Here is a 23,910-nt window from a genome sequence, read left to right on the forward strand (position 1 = left end):
TGTCTGCATTTGATATTGCTTCTTAAGTACATTAACTGACTTGTGTAACACGCCTTACGCTTTCTTTTCAGAAGCTTAGTGTTGCAAAAGAGTGTGTTGTTGGCCTGCATTTTGAATACACTCTTTTTTCTCAATAGTTTAACTGAAAGATGTGCAAGGATTACTATCTTGATTAACCAGGTTCAGAGAGTTTCAGAGATTTTTCAGAGATTTTCAGAGACTTCTAAGATTTAAATCCAGTGCATTAGGTAGGCCCTATGTGGATTAAATTGAAATATGCAATGAGAGAAACGGCTTGGATAAGATGGGTGAGACGGAGGAAGACATGCCTTTAATATTCAATAAGTGCATTCCTCTAGAAATAAGAGGAAGCGATACCCAGCTTGTCTTGCTCGCCTCGAAGAGGCATTAGTGTGTGCTGATCACATCTCTTTGGCAGGATAATTTGGAGGGATTTCCGCCCTGCGTGACTATGTTTTGCCAGATTGATCCATAGCAGAGGACTCAAATAAAACATAGTGGCCCTCCAAGTGCCTGTCCTATCATGGAATCAAAGTCAGTAGCAGGTAATGAGTGGATTTCCAGTTTCCTTGAAAGAAAGAAAGAAAAGATGCTTTTATCCCTGGGACTGTGTGATGGATATGAGCTGCACTTAATGCTTGTGACTTGCCAATTTTGTGTCAGCAAAGCGCCCTTGTTGGTCATACCCCACAGCATCAGTTTACAGCAGAAAGTTAAAGAGTTCCTTGACAAGTCTGTAATGTATCACTCTCATTTCTCCCATCTAAGGTCAGCAAACTAATGCCTTCCTGTCTGTTTGATTGACAGAAGATGAGAAGCAACTGGAATCCTGGTTGGTTGATTCTTGCTGGTGAAGGCGTGATACCATTTAACCATGCACTATTGTCATTCCTAGTCAAAAAAGGGATGATACTCCATTACAAACTATAAGATTGTCAGTGATAGTGCATTGGGTTCAGTATTTAGTATTTGACTTGAAAAAAGGGATGTAAAATATTAATTACTTCTGTCAGGTTTTTAACTAAAAAGGCAAACTTAGGTTCGATTTTTTATTTAATGGAGGAATTGTTCATGTGGCAGTGATGATGATGATGAAAATATCCTTTACAAGTACGGAAATTAAGAAACAAAACAACCATGGAAAAAAAGCATGAAGACTTGAGAAGAAGACATAACAAAAGAAGCAATTAGTTGTATGCAGTTGGCAGGTTGCTTCAATTGGAAATGAATGATAACAGATAGTTCCGTATCCCTTGTCATCTACAGCCACATACCTTTCAATCATTGTGATTGCAAATAGAGGAAAATGTCTGGAAGGGAAATTGCAGAGGAAATCAAGGGAGGTAGCTTGAATTGCTTGTCCTCAGTCAATACATGCCGGGATTTTATACAGTCTAGTTGTCTTCATAAATTCATTAAGTTGACTTTAATTGAAGCTCCCCAGTGGATTCGGAATATAATTTGCCAGTATGAGCGATACATTTGGCCATCAGCCAGCCCTGATACCCTGTCCACTGCATGCACCTGTATCTGAATTCACCTGATCAACAATTCCTGTTTTGCAGACATGTGACCCTCAGAAAAGGGTTTAACAGGAGGTTTGCTTTGCTGTTATCGTTGCAAGCAAGGGGTACCGTGAAGTTTTGATCTGAACAAGTCTGTGGGAGAATATAAGTCATATGTCATCAGTTTGTTAGATTTGTTTTTATTAACCTCCTATAGTAAGGAATGATTGTATTAACTATAATTTTTCAACTCTGCTGCTCAGTTTGAACATGAGCAGAGATGCCAAAGTTGTGCCTTATCTTCTATTGTAACGCTTTTGTTTCAGACTGTGAAGATAAGATTTTTGTTTCAGGCTGTGATCTCTGTTTGATATGCTTATTGTAAGCGACCATTCTTTATTTGTTTAATTTCTATGGGATGGTGTTGTGGTTGTTAAAGTTTTTAATGTGTTGAATGATTGTGGAATAAAAATCAACATCAGATTGAGTTTACATCATCAGACTATTTCAGATTTGAAGAAAAGGAATTATGAAGACACATTACAGCTTTCTACAAATGAGTAAAAGAAGTAAGAATAAATAAGTCTCTTATGCAATGCTGAAAATCCTTGATCTCTATTAGCTTATCAGCAAAAGTGAGAGAGAGAAAGAGGAAAGTGAGTCAGTTTTTTTTTTCCATGAGGTTGGAGGAAGCTGAAATTGAAAGAAATTATTAATTGCAAGAGATGAAGACAGCATGTTTGCTTGACATTTGCGAGAATGATTGCTGAGTGATTGCTATGTTCCAATAATATCACAGAATGCAACATCATTTGTTGAAACAGTCTTCCAAAGCCTGATTCCATACAGTGGTTGCAGTGTTAGGAATGAAAAGACCTCACATTGTGACTAATAACTCAGGTGTTGGCCAGTGGTGAAGTTAGATCAGAGTTTCACTCAGTGTTGTGGTCTTGAGGCTGCTGTGAAGTTGATCGGTATCTAGCAAGTGTCGGCAAAAAATCATTTCTTGATCCCATGCTTGGCACCATCACCTCAAAATCAAGGGATAGCTGATGCTGACTGTCCCTGGCCTATGTTCACATCCTGATGTTATTCAGAGAAAGAGTGAGTTGTTTGTCCTTTTTGAGAGATGGTACACTGTGGGTGATTAACCCTTTGTGTGTCAAGGTGTTGCATGAGCTTGACCTCGCCAAAGCTATTTTATCAGCATTCAGAAATACATCCAAATTTGATCTCATTGTAAAGGTGGCAAACACACTCAGGTGTAGCAATAGGTCCAACCTGAAGGACATGATGACACAAGAGGGATTGGGAAATTAGGTAATCTCTATTCACTGACAATTAGTTTCCAGACATCTGTACCAATTGGCAAAGAAAGCACTCCAGCATGTGTGTCAATTGGTGGATGAAGAACAGTTAGGTTTAATCATCTTGCCATATTCGTTGTCTTGGTAACATGGTGATCCTATTCCATGTTAAATATTTACAGGATAGTCCTGTACCATATTAACCCATTGCTGTTACAAAACCATGGACCATGCACATAAGTCTTTGGGAAACTAAAAAATGCATGAGGAACTGGTTAATGTGGAATCAAACCAAAACACTCTTTAGATCCATACCATTTTTTTTTCTCTTGAATGTTAGCAGAGCCTGTAGTGCTTGAAGAATTGTGCTGTGACATGCTTCCTCTTCACATAGTACATGACTTCTTTGGACATTTAATTTCACAAAGTGTAAAGCTTTAAACTTGTACTCTCATTTCTATTTGTATTCCTAGGTCAATTGCCACTGTCCAAGCAGTCATCTCTAGACAGCAGCTCAGAGATTCCTCCAACTCGTCCATCTGACCTTGAGGCAGAACTCAACAAGGGTCTAACAGAAGAGTTCTCCAAGAAACTTGCCGAGTGGGAGAAGAAGAAAAAGACCAGCTATGGCGCTACCAGCCCTAAGACCGAACCTAAGCAGAGGAAACCCGGGAAGGAGAAGAAAGACAGCACCAAGATGGCCAAAGAGAAGGAGAAGCAGAAGACCAAGGAGTCTCCGCTGCTCACCAGACGGAGCAAGTCACCTGAAGCCAAAGTCACCCGAAACATAGTGGTGATCGAGGATGAGGATGGGCAGCTGAAGCTGGAAGGTGCCACCAAGGAATTCTCCAAGCGCTTCCAGGAGTGGGAGAAGATGCGCAGTCAGTCATCCCTGACCTCGGACAGTGACTCCCCATCTCAGAGGGTGAAAAAGCAGGGGTCAGAAGACAGGGTGTCCCAGGCTCCCAAAAAGGGCAGAGTGATGTCAGACAGTGTAGGAAACGCAGCGACAGATGCAACCACAAAGGAAGTCAGTGGGCAGAGCACACCAGCACAGACCGCCACATCTCAGGAGGCAGGGTCACAGTCTGAATTTCCTGATGACTCTCGGGCAGGGGATGATGCGGTGTTTGCCGAGCAGGATGAACACATCACCAAGCTGGAAGAAAAGAACACCTTCCTAGCAACGCAGCTCAAGAGGAAAGACGTGAATCTTCAGGCGGTGCAGTCTGAACTTGAAACGATGCAGCACCAACTTGAGCAGATTGGGGGCAGCAAAAGAGGTAAGAAATAACACTAACATCAGTTTAACACTGCAAACCGTATCCAGAACATGTTATGTAAATTTATATCATTTTATACTTTAAAAGAGCAAAGATCATGAGGTGCATAAATGCATGGCAGACACAAATTGCCTGTGCTACACGTTTAGCACCATACATTAATCATGCTGCATTCTCTCCTTCCAGGGTATTTTCTTGTATCAGGGTTGGCCCAGTCATGCTATGCAACAGACAAATGAGACATATTGTCTGTATTATGTGTCTTTTGACTACCAGTATGTCTCCCAAGCATGTTTGAACCTACAGGTTATGCGCCTAGTGATACACAGTTTAAGAGATTTCAATAGAAAAAAGAATGAAAGGAAAAATGGAATGTATCCCATAAAAGTTAAAAGAGGCAGAAATCATATATCACTTTGGTTTAAACCATATTGAAATTTGATTCAAAGTGGGATAAATGCCCCTGCATACTGTAAGACACATACATGTACATTGTGGAAACAGACTGTGTTGGAAGACACTGAACGAAGGCACATCACAACCACGTTGGTGTGAATAAGATCATTCGGTGCATGGAAGACTTTCTTTAGCGATAATCATCGGGAGCGATCCCGGAGAGCCCCCTTGTGGTTCCCTGACAGGATGAGGCTCCACGGACCCATCTTGTTTGTGTTCCAGGGATGGGTGCGTGATGGTCCTTGAGGAGGGGGGAAATTGGGCAAATTTGCGCCTGTCATGCGGGCGGAACTCTCCGAGCCCGTGAATCGGCACGTTTTTCTCGCTTGCTAGTCTGTCAATCAAGCTGTGTGGGCCCCACAAACTTCAGTGTTGCATTAAGTGAATCCCTTCCTATGCCGTGGCATCAGCTCTTCATGTGCTGGCTGCAAAAATTATTTCAGCAAGGTGACAGACAGAGGTATAGTGCAGATAGAAAGGCCAATACAAAATAAGAATGTCATTAGTTTTCTGGTCAGAAATTCAGCTCAGATCTATGAACCAAGAGAAGGAAATACATACAAGAGAAAATAGAAGTATGTCCATGTGAAATGGCTTTCATCATACAGGCAGCAAGTAAATCTTGTAATAGACCCTTGCTGCAATAATCCTTTTGTTACACCTGTACTTTCAATTATGCGATGATTTGTTACTTTTTGTCACAAGCACAATTTGACTTTAATGTTCAGTTGTTGTTGGTATAATTAATGATGCTATTACCTTCCATCTGACTACTCAAACAATGTGATGAATGTATTGCACTTCAGATCTATTAGTCTAAACATATTCTTTCTATACCTCCATGGTCCAAATCACATTTTGCATTCATATTATATAATGGATGTACATCTTGAAGGGCAGAAAGAGTATGACAGATACAGCGGCAGCTGGGATTCTACATCAACAGACTTTGAATGTGAATGCTTAGATGTGGGTTGTCTAGTACTTGCATGGTTGTCAACCAACCAGCCATGTGGCTCAACAGCTGAATGTTTGTACCTGCATGCAGCATTTCGTAGAAACTCCTCCCCACGTAGCTAGCCCCTAGTGAGAACACTAATGCTCCTTACTGCCTTGATGTACTGTGAACTCAAATGAAAAGCACTGAATCTAAAATTTGTCACATATTTTGTGGATGAAAATCTGCCAGAACTAATAAGCGCTTAATAGTTTGTGACACAACGAAGGCAGGAAAGTACTGTTTTCATTAATGTGTGAGAAGCCCATGCCAGGTTTCTGAGGATATTTCCCCCTACCATTCTTTGTCACTATTCTGTCACCAGTCACTGTCTGTCTTATCTGTCTGTGTTTTCCTTTCTTGCCCCCCTTTCTTTGTCATTTTCCCCTTACTCTCCTCTTTGTATCACTTCTCTGAGGGATCTCTCCCCCTCTCTTTCTTTTCCTACCATATCTGTTGTGTGGTGTCTGTGTCTCCATTCACAACTGTTTCAGTCCATCACTAACTCTGCCCGGGCTTGATTGCATTCAGGTCATGGAAAGTTTCGCTCGATTGAAGAATATGGGACACGCAAGAGAACGAAGGGTAGAGATGGAGGGAGGGAGAGCTGGAGTAACGAACACTTGTTACAAAGGTTAACCACGTCATAGGGTGCTGGGAATTCTTCACCAAATCCGATGAATCAATGCCTATATATAGTCAGAGGTGTAACATTTCCCAACCTCCCAAGGAATGTGTCTCGAAAGTCAAGAGTCTCTATCTTTTAACCTGTCTGGCAAGAAATGTGACATTTTGCCCAGAGGCAACAGAGGATTCCTGTTTCATTCATATCTTCCATGTCACTTCTTGTTGCAGATTTAAGCTGTATGATCAGCATAGTACTTTTTTCTTTTCAGTTTGTGCAGAAGTTGTAGGCCTAAAGATTCATCTTTGTCAAGACAAAAAATACCTGCTACCAGTTTTTCTGTCAAAATTGCATTGTCAAGAATATTATTAGAACAAAACAGTTTTAAATGGTCCAGTTTTTCAGGGGATAAACATATGACTGCAATTTTAAAAGTAAAGCAAAATCATAATTTACCTCAAGTCTTCCTGTATGATAATTGAGACATAAAACAAGCAGATTTGTCAGATCTGTCTGTTGTCGTGCTCCTTCTTGTATAATGCAAATCAGTTTAGCTGTTCTGTCTTCTTCCTGTCCTCTGCATTATTTGTCACTTTTTTATCATTCCTACTTTGTAGAGGGAGGGAAAGTGAAGAAACATATGCTTGTCCCATCTTGCTGTTATTTTTCATGTTCTCTGCTACTGTTTGATATTACAAATGTTTTCAATACTTTGTAGTGATCCCTTCCATGCCTCTGTGTGTACTACCATGTCTTCAATGTTTAGAGCTCTATTCCCTCTATTTCCATCTCCCGTGATGTTTCTTCTACTACTGTATTACCATTCCATTGTTTCCATTTCTGTCCTTTGAATTTTACTGTGTTTTCTTGTACAAACTAAGCATGCACATAGGCTTACTGACCGTTAATGTAGATATCAGATGCCTCCCTGCCCCCTAATACCCGACGGCTTGTTGAACCCCTCCCGCAACCTGTTGCACACATTGTCTGCCTCTCCCACCAGATCTCTCCCACAAGCGCATGAGCACCTGCTCCTCTATCGGGGAGTCTCTCCTGGAAGAAGAGCTGAACGACATCAAATCACAGGTGGAGAAACTGGAGCAGCAGTACCAGAGGAGGAAGGAGGCGCCCGGTATCCCTCCGCTACCACCAGCATCAGCATCAGCATCCTCCGCACCATCCTGCCAAACAACATCACCCCTAGATGACCCGACCCAGGAGGGTACTAGTCCTGAGGACAAGACCCCTGACACTGGGTCAGAGGTCATTGAAGGGTTAGAAGAGAGCGATGGCAGCGGGGTGGTAGACGGGTGCACCTCAACAGGTCGGTGTCTCTAAGAGCTGAGATGCTTTGTTTTGTTCATAACATGTCATGAACTGTCCAATTTTCTTTTCCTTCAATTTCTCCTCATTCTCTTTTTAACAAGGATTGGTGTCTTGGAGTTTCTGGCTCGATTTAATGGCATGAACTGTCTGCAACGTTACACTGTCTCCCATGTCTTGTGAGATTTCATCAGTGGTGGGATTGTACACAGAAGAATCTTTTTCCTTCTCTACAGTAGTGAAGTGTGTTTGCCGTGTGTAGTCATTTATTGATGTCATATTAGATGAATGGCCCTTTACTATAAAATAATATTTCATAGACTTATCATTGCGGGTAGCATGGACAGGGAACATTCAAGCATCATTTCTCAATTCTATCCTTGTCACTGTATGCTTTTTTGTTTTGTTTTGTTTGTTTGGGTTTTTTTTTTATGGCTGTGCAGCTGTATATAAAAAAAACAGTGGCATATAAAGTTCTGGTGCTTTAACCTTTTGCCCTTTTGAAATACCTTTTTGGTCAAGGTCTGTAAATAAATTTTGATAGTGGAGAGAACCTATACATTTATGGTATGGCTTAAATCTCTCATGTGATTAATTTCTTTGTTTGTTTGAGACTTGCACAAAGACAACTATTGAAAGCTAATTGCTAAGACTTTATCATTGGTGTTTTTACAAAGTAATGTGCATATAACCTAAGCCTCATAGAAAAGACCTCTTTTTCTCCTTATAACTTAGTCATTGCTTTTCATATCTGGCATTAGAAATATGCTATAAATCTTTATGGTTAAGCCATCACGTATCATAATAAGATATTACATTTTCATACCTCTTCTAAAAAACACTATTGCAAAAGTTGTGTGTGATATATTTTTTGGAATATATTAAGTGATGATTTGAGGAGGATAGTGAATTGTGTCAGTTTCAGGTTGTTGAAGTTTTGTGGCATGACCTATGATTTGATTTAACTTTTTCACTAACATTTTCTGTAGTGTTTGTGAAATTATTGATATTGATACAATTGATATGAGGTTGAAGGGAGTATGCAGTGGAAAAAAAGGTTATTTCAAAAAGCAATACAGTAGTGACAAAAAAGATTGACAATAGGGTATAGCTATTTAAGGGATTTATATTCAGTTTTCTAGATTTTGCTTCAATGACAACAAAATTTGAAAAATGCAGGTTTTCAAAAGCCAGTGTTATTGAAGTGTGCTGTTGTATGGAAGGCAATTGAAGTTACAGCCAGAGTCTTAAAGGGACTGTACAGTACTGGTTGAGGTGGGTATTCATGTTTTGAACATTCCTAAGTGAGATAATGAAAAGCCTCTTATGAAATATAAACGAGCATGTAATTTTAAGAAGGATTCAACGTTTATTTGATGAAAATTGGTTTCCAAATGGCTGAGATATCCCAAAAAGTGCTAATAATAAAAGGCGACATGCCACAACTTTATTAGGATCTCTTTGTTTCACCTTGTTTTTGGATATCTCGGCCATTTAAAAACCGAATTTCATCAAATAAAATTTCGATACCCCTTAGAACTGCATGCTCTTTGACATCTCATAGAGTGGTTTCTGAATATCTCGCAAAACGTTAAAAGCTAAATCCTCACCTCGACCAGAACTGTACACACCCTTTAATATCATTTTTTTTTTTTCTTGTGGGGGTGGAGGAGGAGGGATGGAAAAAGGGATGGAAACAAACCCTTGGATTATGTAAAAATGCAAACAATGAGCAAAGAATATATAAGATGGAAGGTGTCACAGTAATAGTAAAGGTGTGAATTTTTCATTTCTTTCAAATTTGATGTCATTTCATTTGTCAATATATTTCATCTGAGTATCACAGGCAAATTGTAAATATCCTAGAAAAGTGACAGCTGATTTTTTTTTTAAATAAAGAGATAGATTGTAATTTTAGCAGGAATACTGAAATTATGTACTTCTTCTAACTCTTTCCACAAGACAAATACTTAGGAGTTGTTTCTCACGAATGTTATTTTTTGTAATTTCCTTTGGGGTAGGCCCTATTTGTTTTTATGATCAGTGCCTGCTAATGTCATAATTGAGAAGTATGATACATCAAAACCCTAGTGTCCATTTATGTTCTTATAACAACCTTCCTGCACCAATAAAACTAAAACAGGGGGCATATTCTGCGAGAAAGGTTACACTGAAGTTGAAGAAAGGGGAAGATGGTGAGCCGATGGATATTCTGTGACTCAGTGGACATAATTCTTTCATTTAGAGATGGCGAACTGATGCTTCCTCTCATTGGATCCTCACGATACTGAGTGATTTGTGAAGAATGCAGTCTTTGGCTGAGAGTTTCAACAAAGATAGTTCATACACACAAACATACACATGCAGACATGCATGCAGATGCCTTCAAATGTGCCCTGTCCCCTCTTGAGATGTTTTGTCTTATTTTGTTTTACCGCATAACACTGGACCCCAAGGCTTGACGATAAAATATTCAGGAGGGGATGTTGGACTTGATACGTTTCAGCCTGAACTAAGATAATTCATGCCATGGAGCATGCTCTTACAAATTCAGACCAGCTGCAAATATGTTTCCACTCTAGTAAAAAGCCCATGGCACCATAAAGGGCCTTGAATGAATCCATTATGAAGTCCCAGTTTAATATGGGTGGATTTCTAGGATCGTCCTTACTTGCAGGCATTTGTACATATACACATGTGAACTCTCAAAGTCATTTACACACCCAAGAGCAAATGAGTAGTATTCTGTTGGTCCTGAGTTTTGAATATTATTTACAGAAGCCAAAGATGACATACATATATGTGAATACCAGCGAAGAGTTTGATTTCCCAAGTTATTATCATTACTATTTTTGTTGTTGTTGTTGAAATTGCACTGGTGATGTAAGTAGAGATGACTACTCAGAGACTTGGTTTCTGGACTTTTGTGTCTTGACTTGTTTGCGTCACTCCATGAGATGTTTTATCCTGATAATTCTGTCTGTATTTTTGCAGTGTGGAAATGCCAGTTGCCTCTAACTCTAGTTGAATTAACACTGAAAAATTCTTCCATTAATGATTCATCCTGATTTTTACTGATTGGTTCCATATTTTCTTCATAACAAGATACTTTGATTTCTTGCACATTTGATCAACCCTTGCATTTTGATTCCCCAAATACCCCTTTAATTAATTCTGTTGTATGCATGCATGTGCTTGCGCATTGTGTCAATGTAATTTTACTAGCATTAGATCTCCCCTGAACTTTCAAATGTGCTAGTATAACTTTAATCTCTGAGGCTTATGCATTTTATGGCTTCATGTGCAACACTGCTCACACAAAATTTGCAATTTGCAAATAGATCTTATCCGTAATAACTGTAAAACATGATATATTCGCAACATGAATTTTTCGCGAAATGGAGCCGAAGGCCTTTTTTGTGGCATGAAATTTTCGCGAACTGCCACTGGCATTCAATGCATATAATGTAGAAAAGAACTTTTGAGTGCATTTTAATTTCGGGAATCTTCGCGCTCGCGAAATTCGCGAAATTAAAATGCACGCGAACATTCCTCGTTTTACAGTACTAGGTCTTATGTACATGCATAAGTCTGTATCTGTCTCTTCTTAATTTTCTGTTACATAGGAAATGTGGTACTGGGGAATTATGTTTGTTGCAGTTGAAAGATGAAGTCAACATTCATTTATATTGTACCAGAGGTGGTTGTATTCACCTAGTTTATGAGTGAACTGACCAAGAAATCTGGGAATGTATTGAAGTAAGTAAAATATACTCAATGTGCACTATGGTACAGATGCCACTTTGAGAAGCAGTAAATATTTTGATCAATTCTTGTTCAAATGTGTAGAGTAAGACTTCGTTAAAAAAGAAGATAAAGATTCAAAACAGAGAATGAAGTGTCCTTGTTACTTACCCTTATAATAATATAATAATTATTTATCCCTATAATGATTTTCTGCACAAAATTCAAGACCCTCTCAAGTTCCCGGAGAAGACAGAAGCAGAGGTGCAGACAGCCGATGTGTCTCCTCGACAGCAGGGCGTCCCCAACGAGGATCTGAAGCGCAGTCTCCAGCAGCGGGAGAACATGATCAGGCTCCTACAGTTGGAACTGGAGCGACAGTCGCAGGAGATATCCTATCTCCGTAACCAGGGCAACGTCTTCAAGAGAGCCAAAAGCTTCTCGGCTAGAGACAGGAGCTATGTAAGTTTGATGCACCCATGTTATTTTTAGTTTTTATATTCAAACTGTCTAGTTGGCGTGAATAACACCTGTGTGCAAAGAATCATTAGGTTAACTAGAACAGTACCATACTCAACCTAATCGTAGGTTGACATAATGTCTTGTGACCATCACATGCAAGCTTTCTGGTGTTTTTAGTCTAGATATTTGATTTTGATGGATAGTCTTTTCCAAACAAAGTTTATAGGTTGCTGCTTTCGTGCACAAAATAGTTGGCTGACATTACATTTATGTGTGTATATTAGTTCATTGGCCACTTGAAGATCAAGTTACGACATAATAATACATTAAAAAGGATATGTAACATTAAAGGTCACTGACAGTGGCAGTGTTTTCAGAATTTTTCAACCAGAAACAGTGATTTGTGTGACATTCCAAGCACCAATCCTCTTTACCTGTCAAAACAATCCTGGAAGTGTTTGCTGATGCTTGTACACCAACTCATTCCTTAGGCAAATACCTGCGCCCAAATGCAAACATTGTGCAACACAAGGAAGATTGTAGATGATATTTGCTCTGCGTATTTCATGCAGCTAGTCTCAACATCAGTGATTGTTTTATATGTCTGCATGGTTTCCTTATGTTGTTAGCTGTAATGTACAAACATGACGCTTTGTCATCCTTATTTAAAGAGGGCAATATTTGTTGGGAAAACAAAGTTAACATACATGTGTGATTGACAATGATCCACTGGCTATGGAAATCTGACGGGTCCCTTGCAATGTTTATTTTGATTTCATCATCTCAGGGGGAGTGGGATATTTATTTTCATCAGTGGTTCTGAGACACAGAATGTGCATGCAGTTGTATGTGACTATAAAATTCAATATATTTGGTTTTCATTTACAAGGAATTCCTCTAATGCCTTTATGTTTATAGATATTTACATTGTGCAATCATTTGTTTTAACCAACTTGTGAATAAAGGGAAAATGGAAGGTCAGTTTTGTAATGAAAAAAATGCATTTTTGTGTTGTAGAATCCAGTCCACATGCAGTCCATGGATCCTATTGTGGGACGGAATCTTGGACATACCAAGCCCTCCAAGGATTCCCTGTCCACTCTATCCATCTCGGAGTCCACGGAATCCAGACAAGATGGGAGTCCATCCTTGGAAACATTACATATATCAGGTATGATGGATGAGAAGGAGGAGGATAGGAGATGGAGAGGGAGGAGCAGGAAGGAGAAAGGAAGAGGAGGAGGAGGAAGAAGAGGTGGAGGAGGGAGAAGAGGAGAGGAGGAGGAATGGAATAAGATGAGGATGAGGAAGAGGGAGGTAAAGGAGGAGGAGGAGGGAGATGAGAAGAGCAGGAGCAAAGAGATGGGAATGGGGGAGGAAGAAGAAGAAGAGTGGAGAAGAAGGAGGAGGAGAGGAAGAGGAGGAAGCAGAGTAGGAGTGGAGGAGGAGGAAGAGGAAGGCACAGGGGAGGGAAAGGGAAGTGGATCCCTGGGAAAGAGGAAAATGAGGAGGAGGGGAAGGGGGAGTGAAGGAGGAAGAACTCACCAGGGGATTATTTCATAAAGAAATCAGCTTTTGAGTTACATTGATTTATGTAGTTACCAGAGTAATACTGGCCGTCAAAATGTTAAGAGCTCATCATTTTTGTCGAGCCACTGTCAAGTTGCATCTGCGTTCATTGCATCTGCATTTATTGCCAGTTGTGATTGTAAAGTGCTATATGAACTATGGATCCAACCATCACTATTACTCTTATATTCCAACTGAAAACCCAATATTTAATGAATTTCTTAATCACATTCTTTGTCATTTTATGTGTGATTCTGTTCTGTGGTATACTAAAGGCACATAATGCCTCTAACTTCAAGCTAGAAAGATTGTTACAAAATGAGGTCATTCTCCTAGACTGTGTGTGGTTGTGTGGGATACCCTTCTTCACAATATGGCATCTGCTTTTGAAAGCAATTTTGTGTGTACCTTTAATGTACCCAACAGAGAATTACAATATGTCAGAGGCAGTATGTTAACAGTATATTATTGTATCATAACATTTCTTCTCTATGAACATTTATGGGTATCATGCATGCAATGCTGTAATCGGATAGTCTATTGTTAAAACTTCAGTGCTGTGGCTTCATATTTCATTGCAATTGATTTTGTGAGATCTAGAAAGTGAAGTTTTAAGTGTAACATGAAAGGTCAAGTTAGGATTCTGTGGAGGTAGCTCTTATGAGTAAAATCTGTCACCATTTGACAGTCCCTGGATGTACGTGTATAGGGTGTGAACATTTGTGTGAGAGAGTGATTCTGAAGCTAACTTTGTTTTGTCCCAGGGGGGTTGTATGTGACTCAGGCTAATTGTTGTGACATGTGTTCACACAGACACAGCTAAGCATGCACATCAAGAAGTGGAGTGAATGGTGCAGGACAGAAGTAAGAATTTATAAATAGATTTTCTTTCTTTGGGGGGGGGGGGAGGGAGAGAAAACAGTGACAGGAACAAGGACTGAGCTAAAGGAGAAACATAAAAAAAGAAACAAACAGAATGGTAAACTGCACAAATAACAAACATATGGCATTGAGAATAAGAGCAGATTCTTCAAGGCAGGGAAAGAATGAGAGAGAGAAAGAGAAGATGGATAATGAAAAGGACCATATGAATAAAGGGATCAAATGTTAAAACAAATAGATGAAAAAGTATAGAGGAAAAATATATGGGAAGGAGAAAAAGAAATGAGTAATAAAAGACAACACAAGATTTTGTGATGAAAAGGGAATGCTGACAGGAAACCTTACTCTAAGAGATATAAATATAACAACCTGCTGTCTCCTGGCCTCTCAGTGTTGTCATGGTAACAAACTGTATGATAATGAATGCCATATTACTGAGGAGAGTGAGCAGTGGTCACTTGTCTCTCTTCACTGACCATGTCTGCTCTGACCAAGGCCTATTTCCTGACAGTTATGAGCCGTTGTGGGAATTGGAACAAATTTTCAGACTTCCAGCGTGTTCTTGAGCTCACTTATGGATTATTTAGGTCATCATGTATTTTCTTGTACGGAGGAGCTCCTTTGTCTATTAGAAATAATGGAACTTTTTTAACTTGGTGAGAGAACATGCATCATTTGTGACATGGATGAAAGAGATACAAGCTGTAGAATTAAAAAGGGGAACCTATTATTGAGTGGTTAGATTATGGTATATCATTGTTTCTTTCTCTGTAGGGGAAATAGGGTGTTGGCATGTAACAGGAATTTATTGACTGCACACGTGCATATGTATGTCATCATAATCAGTCATTTATTGTATGATGAAAGACTGTCTAAAATAATCACTTTTTGTATTTGTTATTTGTGTTGGACGATGCAGCGGAAGACATTAGGATGGATGATGATGCATCCAAGAAACATGTGACGACTGATCCTCCCCTTGCCAGCTCGTCTCCAACCAACTCACGCACACAAACACAGCAACCACAGCAAGTCTCTGAAAAACAGGTCAGTTCTCTTCCATATCTATCTCTCTCCTGTACTGTAGTACATAACTACATTAACAGTTGGGACAAGATGAAATATTGTTACCACTGTAAAGATCAGACCTTGCAGACTGTCCATCGATGTATCTGTAGAAATCAGCTTCTACAATGAGCAAAGATGTAGGGTTTGGTTCGGCAATGTCCTGCAGTGACTTCTGGTGACTTTTTTCTCTTCAACTTTTTTAATATCATGGCTATGACCTTGCCATGTATAACATGAACATTATTAACATGGTCACGTAGTAGAGATTAAAATCTTAGGTGAGTATACTAGCTGGTCACACCTGTAGATCCTACGTTTTACATGCTGGTAGGAACACTTGATACTGTTTACAGTACCAACTTCTGCAGTGGTTTGCTCTGGTATACTGTGCAGAGTGTTGTTTTCAGTTCACTGCAGTGTGCTTCATAAAGTCACAGCCTTGAACTCTGACCACATTCAGTGTGCTTTTGTAACATTTCATGTGCAGGTAGCATTTTCACAGATGGAATAAAGTGAAGCTTCATGTAATGTGAACATTACATGGCAGGAAATCCTTGCTATTATTGTGCCCTTCACTTTGGACTTATGATAACCCAGACATAGCTACTATGATTCTCATGATAATTTGCAAGTTTCTTGCTCATTGTTATTAGTTCACATGTTCAAATGTCTTTGTGTTGTTTGATTGATTTGGCAAAAAGTCATGGTTAGTAAAATGCATAATGTTGAGCATTTAGATATTTTACTGCAGTTTATGGTACAGCTGTCCTGGAGATCAGTTGACATATATAAATGTATAATCACAAATTTATGTAACCATAAATATTCAATGTAGGGTAAAAGATGTTTCGTTAAGTTTTTACAGCATCTGTCCACAAAAAAAAAAAAAAAACCAAACAATCAAAATGTTCAAACATTTTATTGTAATTCCTGACCCAGTAGCCGTCAGGTTTTGAAGGTTTGTTTTTCTGTTCCTGTTTTTGTGTGTATTCACATCTGTAGAAACTGAGGCAGTATTATCAATCAAATGTCAATATTGAAATGTACCTACACCGAGAATGGTTGTGACAGTACCTGATAAAATTATCATTTTGAGGTTTGGGACGATGAAAGCAATGCACTTATGCAAAGTTTTCTTCATCATGTTCTTTTCCAGAAGCAAACCAGTACTAAAGAAGACTCTGAAAAGCGACAGTATCCTGGTCTGTACGGTCCCATCGAGACATCTACCAGAAGAAGGAGAGGAAATGACGTTCAAGAAGAGGGTGGCAGAGAATCAAAGACGGAGCCCACCAGCAGTACCCACAAGGAGGCAGAGAGAGAAGCAGATGCACCAAGGGAGGAGTCAGTGGAGGAAATGGTTGCCAGGAGGAGAGCTAGACGTGAGGCTAGGAGGAACATCAGACTTGGTATCACCTCAAACCAAGACAAACCACCTCTTCCAGAGACAAGGGAGGACTCCAAAGCACCTGTCTCATCCACTGGGAGATCAGCTGCTGATAAATCAGTGCCTCCAGTGGCAAGTCCAATTGCTCAAGCGAGAGTGAAGGATGGTGTTGCAGAGAGTCCACGTTCAAGACGACGAAGGGACAGGCAAAGTGGATCTCAACTCCAGTCTCCTACAGCAGAGCAGACAGAGCAGCCATTCAAGCTCCCTCTATCCCCTCAGAGCAAGGAACGCCAGGAGAGGGAGGTGTTTTCAGACACGACAAATGACAGTGAGCAGGAGTCTATATCGCTTCGTTCAGACTCGGACATTCGTAGGAGATTTGAAAGCATTCTTGCCCATCGGCGCAGAGAGTCTTCTGATTCAGTGAGCAGTTCTCGTAGGAGTTCACCGTCCACCGGGAGACTGTACGATTCCAACTTCTCAAGGCAAAAAACCAATGGTGATGTGCAAAATCTGCGAAAGAAGTTCTCTGGAAGTACAGGCCCAAGTGCAGTCCAAGCTGGTCCAGTGAAGCAGAAGAGTAAGTCATTGAAGTATGAGAAAGAGAGACCGAGGGAGGGATCTGTGAAGGCACTCAGTCAAGCCTTTACAGAATCTACCGAAGAGAAGAAGGGTGCTGGAGGTGGATCAACCAAAACTTCACCTCAGAGCTTATCTCCAGCGTCTTCCTCTGGTTCCTTATCCACTGGCATTGCTGAGAAGATCAAGAGACTGAAGAGTCCCCCAGGTGATGAAAAGCCTCTGGAGAGGCGGAAATCTGCAGATCTCATCAAGGCGAGGGTTGCACAGCTGCAGCATTCGCCTGGTGAGAAGACCAATCAATCTGAAACAGAACACAGGAAATCGACATCGGCCATCCAAGCAACCAGAAACAAGTTTGAGAGGAATGCTAGTCCAGAGCCAAGTAGTGCCACCCCCAAGAAGATTTCAGGAAGGATCTCCTACACTGTGTCTGTCACAGACAGTGACAAGGAGAATTCTGAATCTTCAAGACTAGATGACAGGTCCAGCAGGCAGAAGTCAAAGTCATCAAGGCTTGCTGCAGTCACAGAAACACCAAGCTCACAAAAGAAGCAAGATACTGTCACATATACTGTTAGCTCACATGGGAGAAGGCGACATGGGATGGTGGCTGACAACAAAAATAACAGCAACAGCAAGCAGAGTGAACCGGAGGTGAAGGAAGTGCCAACCCCATTAACTGATCGAGTAACCGAGAAGACCGGTCATGAGGAGGTAAAGAGCTCCCAAAATACGAAGGATGAGCAATCTCATTCTTCCACAGCCAAGGAACAAGAAGGAAACAAAGATAAAGGAGGCCGAAGAAGGAGAAGGGAGAGACAAAGAGCAGCAGCTCAGGAGGAGCAGAAGAAGGAAGATGCCTCAAAAACAGATGCCACCACAAGAGAACCACCTAAAACAGAAGCAGTGAGAGATGTACCACAAGAGAAGGAATCATCTCAAAAGCGAGCAGATGAACCAGTTAAAGCGAAAGATGTTGAAAAGCCGGAATCTGGAAAGAAGAGCAGGAGGAGGAGCAGGCAGAAGAAGGCCCAGGCTGAGGAGGCAGTTTCTCAAGAGGCAAAGAAAATCCAGGAAACTGCAGAAAACCAGGAGGAAGAAAGGAAAACTGAAAAGAAATATGAGAAGAAGGAGGATGTCACCAAGCCCTCTGAAAGGCATATCCAGAAAAAGGACAAGGAGTCCACTCTGACAGCCCTCAAGAGGATGGTCAGCAAACGTGAGGATACCAAGCCAGAGGTCAAGGTGCGTGACCCAGCCAAGTCCCGACTGGAGGCAGAGAACAAATCCAGCAGCATTGACAGTGCAGAGGGCCAAGATTACCCTGACCTGCTGGCTCAGACAAGACAGCGTGAGAAAGACAAAGGTAACACCCTGGAAGAAGGCAACGGCAATGGTAAGCGGCGGCCTAGATCCATGGTGGCAGAGTCTGGACTCAAGGGGGCAGCAGCAGCAATTGGTCATCCTCTGCCCAAGCAGACCGATGATGATGAGGAGCAGGAAAAGGAGAAGGGCAAAGATAAGGAGAAGGAGAAAGAGAAGGATAAGGCCAAGGAGGAGGAAGAGGATGACAGGCGATCCAGAAAAGAAACAGGAAGGCGAGGACGTTTCCTCTCAAAGGCAGACAAACTGAATAAGCTGGACCTCTTCAGAAGAGCAAGGTCTGTTGGGCCAGGGAAGGCCAAAGACAGATCACCAAGTGCCGAGAGGAAGTCCTCCAGTAAAGGCATCAGGTCCAGCTCCATGGATAGGTCCAAGAAAGCAAGCAGGGCCAAGTCTCCTGATCCAGTTAAGTCGAGCAAGAAGAAGGGTGGCTCCATCGGAGGGTTCCTCAAGGCATCAAAGTGAGTAGTTATAGATAGCAGTGATGAAATGAATGCAATAGTTCAGTGAAAACCACTGGACAGCATATGACAATAAGATGATTAATACTTTTTTAAAGATTATTATAAAGGTCCCTAATTGGCTAATGTGTTGCTTCTTTGTGGTTGTCTTGTCCAGTTGACTATCATATTCCCCATATAGAACTCCACATTCATGAAATGTTACTTCAGACACTGTTTACCTGGTAGATTAGGAGAAACTTTGTCATGACACTATTTTATGTATTTCACAGCCATTAGTGTGCTTGGATGTGTAAGGTAGTTTCAGCCTATAGACCAGTACATAGTTAGTACAGAAAGATCATGTGTTTAAGTGCTTTAATTAGCACTGAAGCTCATGAGATGTCCTGTCCAATGATGTCACATGACCAAGATAGCCATTTGAGATGATTTCATATTATTTTCTAACATTTTCTCTTGCTGGTTGTTGGCATGTTTAATTTTATTGCTGGTTATTGGCATGTTTCATTTTCTCTGACCAGTTTCTTGTTCTCACTGCCTTGTTTACAAATATTGTTTTTACATGTATTTCAGTATGTTCTACACCATAAGCAAGCAATAGACTCAAATTGATAACTGATATAAATACACAAATAATCAAGTAATCTATATCCTGTCCCAAGTTTTCCATGTAAGTGACAAACATTGGAAGATGTGACAAAGGCCTGAACTCGTAGATATAAATTCACTTAAAGTGGTACACTTCAGTTTCCTCTTAATCAGATCGTGCATGATTGTGTGCATGGCATTTATGTTTAAAACCTTGACTCTTGCATGACTAGCTTAACAATTTAACAGTGTTCATTAGTTTAAATGTCTAGTTCATCATCTCTTTGAGGGGAATTCCACACCAGTCAAAACTTAACTTGATAAGAAAGTGTGAAATTTCTGCACAGAAGTGAAAATTTTATCAAAATCTGATAAAATTAGGGCAGGTATGAATTTGTCAAGTATTAGTAATTTTCATAAACAGTTCTTAACTGTCAGTTTGAAAAACAAATGAGTGCGTAGATGATGTCATCCCCTCACAACTTTGCCATCTAGTTTGTTCACAAAAGCTTGAAATCTTCAACTTTTTGGACAGTTCAATTATGCCGTAGTCACAAATCATAAGTATATTTCTGACATATCATCATTTGAAAGTTATTTTGTAACTTTTTTTTTTTGCACATGATTCAATGGGAAAATTAGGGGATGACATAATCAGCTCACTCATTTGCATATCCATTATCAACTGTTTTGAAAAAATTAGCAAAATGGAACAATTTTATAACTTTTCTAATTTGTATCAAACTTCGATAAAAATTTTCACTCTTGTGCTCAAAAGTTGTACTTTCTTTTCAGACTAACTTTTATCTGATTTTGAATTCCCATATAAATAATATCACCCCTTTCCTTTTTTTCACTCATGCACTGGTCAAAGTTGGGAGGCAAGTATCCATTTAATGTGCAAACACCAGAGCTGTTGAGTCTCAAATAAGAAACTAGATTTGTGTTCGACAGTGTGAAGTTTCATATGTTAACAACTTCAAGTTTGAATATCAAAGTCTCTGACTGTTATCAAATTTAAAACTTGCTGGTTTTGATGAGGCATTTTTACTGTGGTGCAATATATTGACCCATTTTATGTGTGCATATGATTAATCTATAAAACTTACTCCACTCATTGACAGCATCTAAGGAAACAAGCCAATTTCTCAACACTGTGATTTTGTAATGTTCAGTGGTGTCACAGTTTCTCTGATGGGATCATGTAAATAACAAGGGGTATTTTATATATAAACAGCGAGCACATAGTCTAGAAAATCATACAGGAATCAGAGAATCAATGTTGGGAGGGATTTATCGAGCTGATCTTTCCACTGTACTAACACCTGCCTTGCATGTGCATGTTATATTCATCACTCACATAGAACTGATGAAGCACTGGATTCATTTGATGAAAGTGGCGATAGTGAATATGATGATGGTGATGATGATGACGAAGCAAATAGCAATGACTTGTGGAGTGACCTGGAAGAGTGCTACCGCATCGTATTTGACTGCCACAGCGTCCTAACCAAGCTGGAGTTGGGTGAGCGAAGGCAGGCCTTCACGTGGCCCATGTCCGTCGGGCGGCAAGCAGCCATGCTCAGCTGACGCCAGCGATCCTTGTCTGCGAATGCTGCCCTCGCGGCTGACGACACTACCATCCACACTTTGCATGACATCCTTGCTACCTCAGACTTCCAAATTGCAGCTTCATAATACCTCGCATCACGAAGCATGTTCAGTTAGTAGCACACCTACAAGCATATGAACACTGAATTACATGTATTCAAGCACAAATTAAGGTCAGCAACAAACTCATAGCACTGTCAGGATTAAATGATTAAGAAAACAAGGTTGGACATTCAAAACCAAATACATAAGTTGTGGTATGCTGCATCTTTCCAGTGCAAGATGCCAGCTGGTATTTACTTTTATAGGTATTTTTTCATATTTTCTAATTGTTTTTTTTTTTCTCAGAAACTTTTGCAAAATATTTATCAAAAGGACTGTACAGTACTGGTTGAGGTGAGGACTCTGCTTGTAATGTTTTGTGAGATATTAAGAAACCACTCTATGAAATGTTAAAGAGCATACAATTCTAAGGGGAATTGAAAGGTTATTTGATTAACATTGGTTTTGAAATGACTAAGATATCTAAAAATAAGGAAAAACAAAGAGATCCCAATAAAAGTCGTGGCCTGTCAATTTTATTAGGATTGCTCTTTTTGCAAATCTCAGCCATTTCAAGGCCAATTTTCTTCAAATAAACGTTGAATCCTTTTTGGAATTACATGCTCTTTCATATTTTATGAAAGTCCTTACCTCAACCAGTACTGTACAGTCCTACGTGTTAGATTTCCTATCAACGTGTGGACTAGACACTCATGTGAACATTTGCTACAACAAAATTTTGATATAATGAATGAAAATTGCAGGTCCCAAGGACTTCGTTATAATGAGAGTCCGCTGTAGTAATATTTCCCCTTTCCCTTCCTCTTGATTGCATTTACAGGGTGTGAATAAAGATCTTGGCGGTGGCTGATGAGCAAATCATCACCAGAGGGCGGACTTTCTCTCCTGCTGACCGACACTTTGAATGCTGGGATATGTTCGGACACATCCCATCATCCTGGCAGAGGCTGCGTGATGGCTGGCGGGAATTCTCCAGTTGACTTTCTGACATGTGACTCAAGGTTCCTAGAGGGATTCCCTGATTACCTTCTGGAAAGCTGCATGGTGTTGTCAAGGAGATTCTTTCGTACGGACAATTTTTACTGGTGTCAAGAAAAAGAAAATTATTGCATGCTCTGGTACGAAGTTTGATGTGCCATGTGATGACAGATTTCAACAGAATGTGAAATCTTGATGAATGGAAATAGGCAGAGTGTATGTGCATGATATAATTATATGAAGATTATATGAAGAAGGGTTGATTGAATACTATGAATATCCATTGGAAATGTTTTGTCCTTGTCAGATAAAATGGTGCTATATGAGAATGAGATGACATTTTACTTGTATTGCCTGTGAGCCTTACACAATGATCTACTTGCAAGAGAACCGATATCACAATACTCTGTGATAAATATTGATCAATTATAATGTAGAAAATATTTAATGACAAAGAAAGACAGGGTTATGATTTGTACGTCCTACGCCTTCATATTTGTGACAATTCTGGCTGTCATCACTTTTGTTTGCATAAAAGAAAAACATTTTATACTATTAAGATGCATGTACTATGTGTAAATAATCGAGTAATATATGAATATTTCCTTAATTGATTATAGCGTACTGTATTCACCAAGATGTATTGCCATAATTTGTGTACATGTATGTTTGAATATGAGTAGAATTTCAACATGCTTGTCTTGAGATTAGAATTCTATGTTCTGTTGATCTACTGCACCATAGAAGTCTTGAACAGGATGTATAAAACAAAGAATGGATGTAGTTACACATGGACATGATTATCCTTTGAAGTCCACTTTTTAAACTGTAGCTTGATGGCCATGTACATAAAAGCTTCTATTCTCGCCTTTTGTCATAAATCTGCAAGTCTGAGGGCCAAATTGTATATTTACATTTTTAGAGAAAAATAGTTTCACTACTTTACATAATAACCATGCCAGAAAATTGACAGCTATAATATATAGGCCTATTGAAGAATGATACTCAACATTGCAGTCATGTATATACCATCATAGTATTGGTTTCTTACTCATGATTTTTTTACAAGAAACAGTGAGAGGTGTAGCACAATGTATTTTTATAAAATGTAGTCATTAAGTAAGCTTTGATGGTACATACTACTGTAAATATTACAATACTTACTTGATTTTTGCATAGAAATATTATGTTTGTAAACAAAGTGTACCATTGTGGTGCTCAACTCTGATTAAGAGGTTTGTTTGGAAAAGGAAGAAACATTTCTGTTATTATAATTTGATTATTTGAAAAAGTGTTATATTTAATACAGTATGGTGAATTCTTATATCTTTCTCTTTATATTCGACTCTCTTATTTTTCAGACAGTCTTGCCCTGTTGTAAAACTGAGAAATGTGTCAAAAGCTGCTGCGTTGTATTGTTTTGAGTATCACTGCAATAGTGTAAACATGGGCTACCTCACTGATACATACACAACACATTATGTAGCATGCTATGAGGGCGCATTCAGCAGGGTCGTGCATTTTGTTCTTGGATGTGAAATCAGCAGGTTGCAGATTTGAGGTCTGGAGGAGTGTTAGTATAGTGTTTATGTTGATCTGGTTTTGAGGAGGA

At 39.7% G+C, this 23,910-nt stretch overlaps 1 protein-coding gene across 1 annotated transcript in view; it reads left to right on the forward strand.

Annotated features, from left to right (window-relative positions):
* LOC140228307 (uncharacterized) overlaps positions 1-21,260 on the forward strand; it is a 41,250-nt gene extending 19,990 nt beyond the window's left edge. Inside the window, exons 3-9 of the mRNA XM_072308535.1 lie at positions 3,307-4,116; positions 7,198-7,518; positions 11,491-11,723; positions 12,741-12,894; positions 15,094-15,221; positions 16,399-19,058; positions 21,011-21,260. Coding sequence (XP_072164636.1) covers positions 3,307-4,116; positions 7,198-7,518; positions 11,491-11,723; positions 12,741-12,894; positions 15,094-15,221; positions 16,399-19,058; positions 21,011-21,236 — 4,532 coding nt within the window. The 3' untranslated portion in view covers positions 21,237-21,260. The remainder of the gene's footprint in view (positions 1-3,306; positions 4,117-7,197; positions 7,519-11,490; positions 11,724-12,740; positions 12,895-15,093; positions 15,222-16,398; positions 19,059-21,010) is intronic.
* Positions 21,261-23,910: the final 2,650 nt, after the last annotated feature.

This window comes from Diadema setosum, chromosome 5 (assembly GCF_964275005.1).
Source record: "Diadema setosum chromosome 5, eeDiaSeto1, whole genome shotgun sequence".
NCBI classification, from domain to species: Eukaryota; Metazoa; Echinodermata; class Echinoidea; order Diadematoida; family Diadematidae; genus Diadema; species Diadema setosum.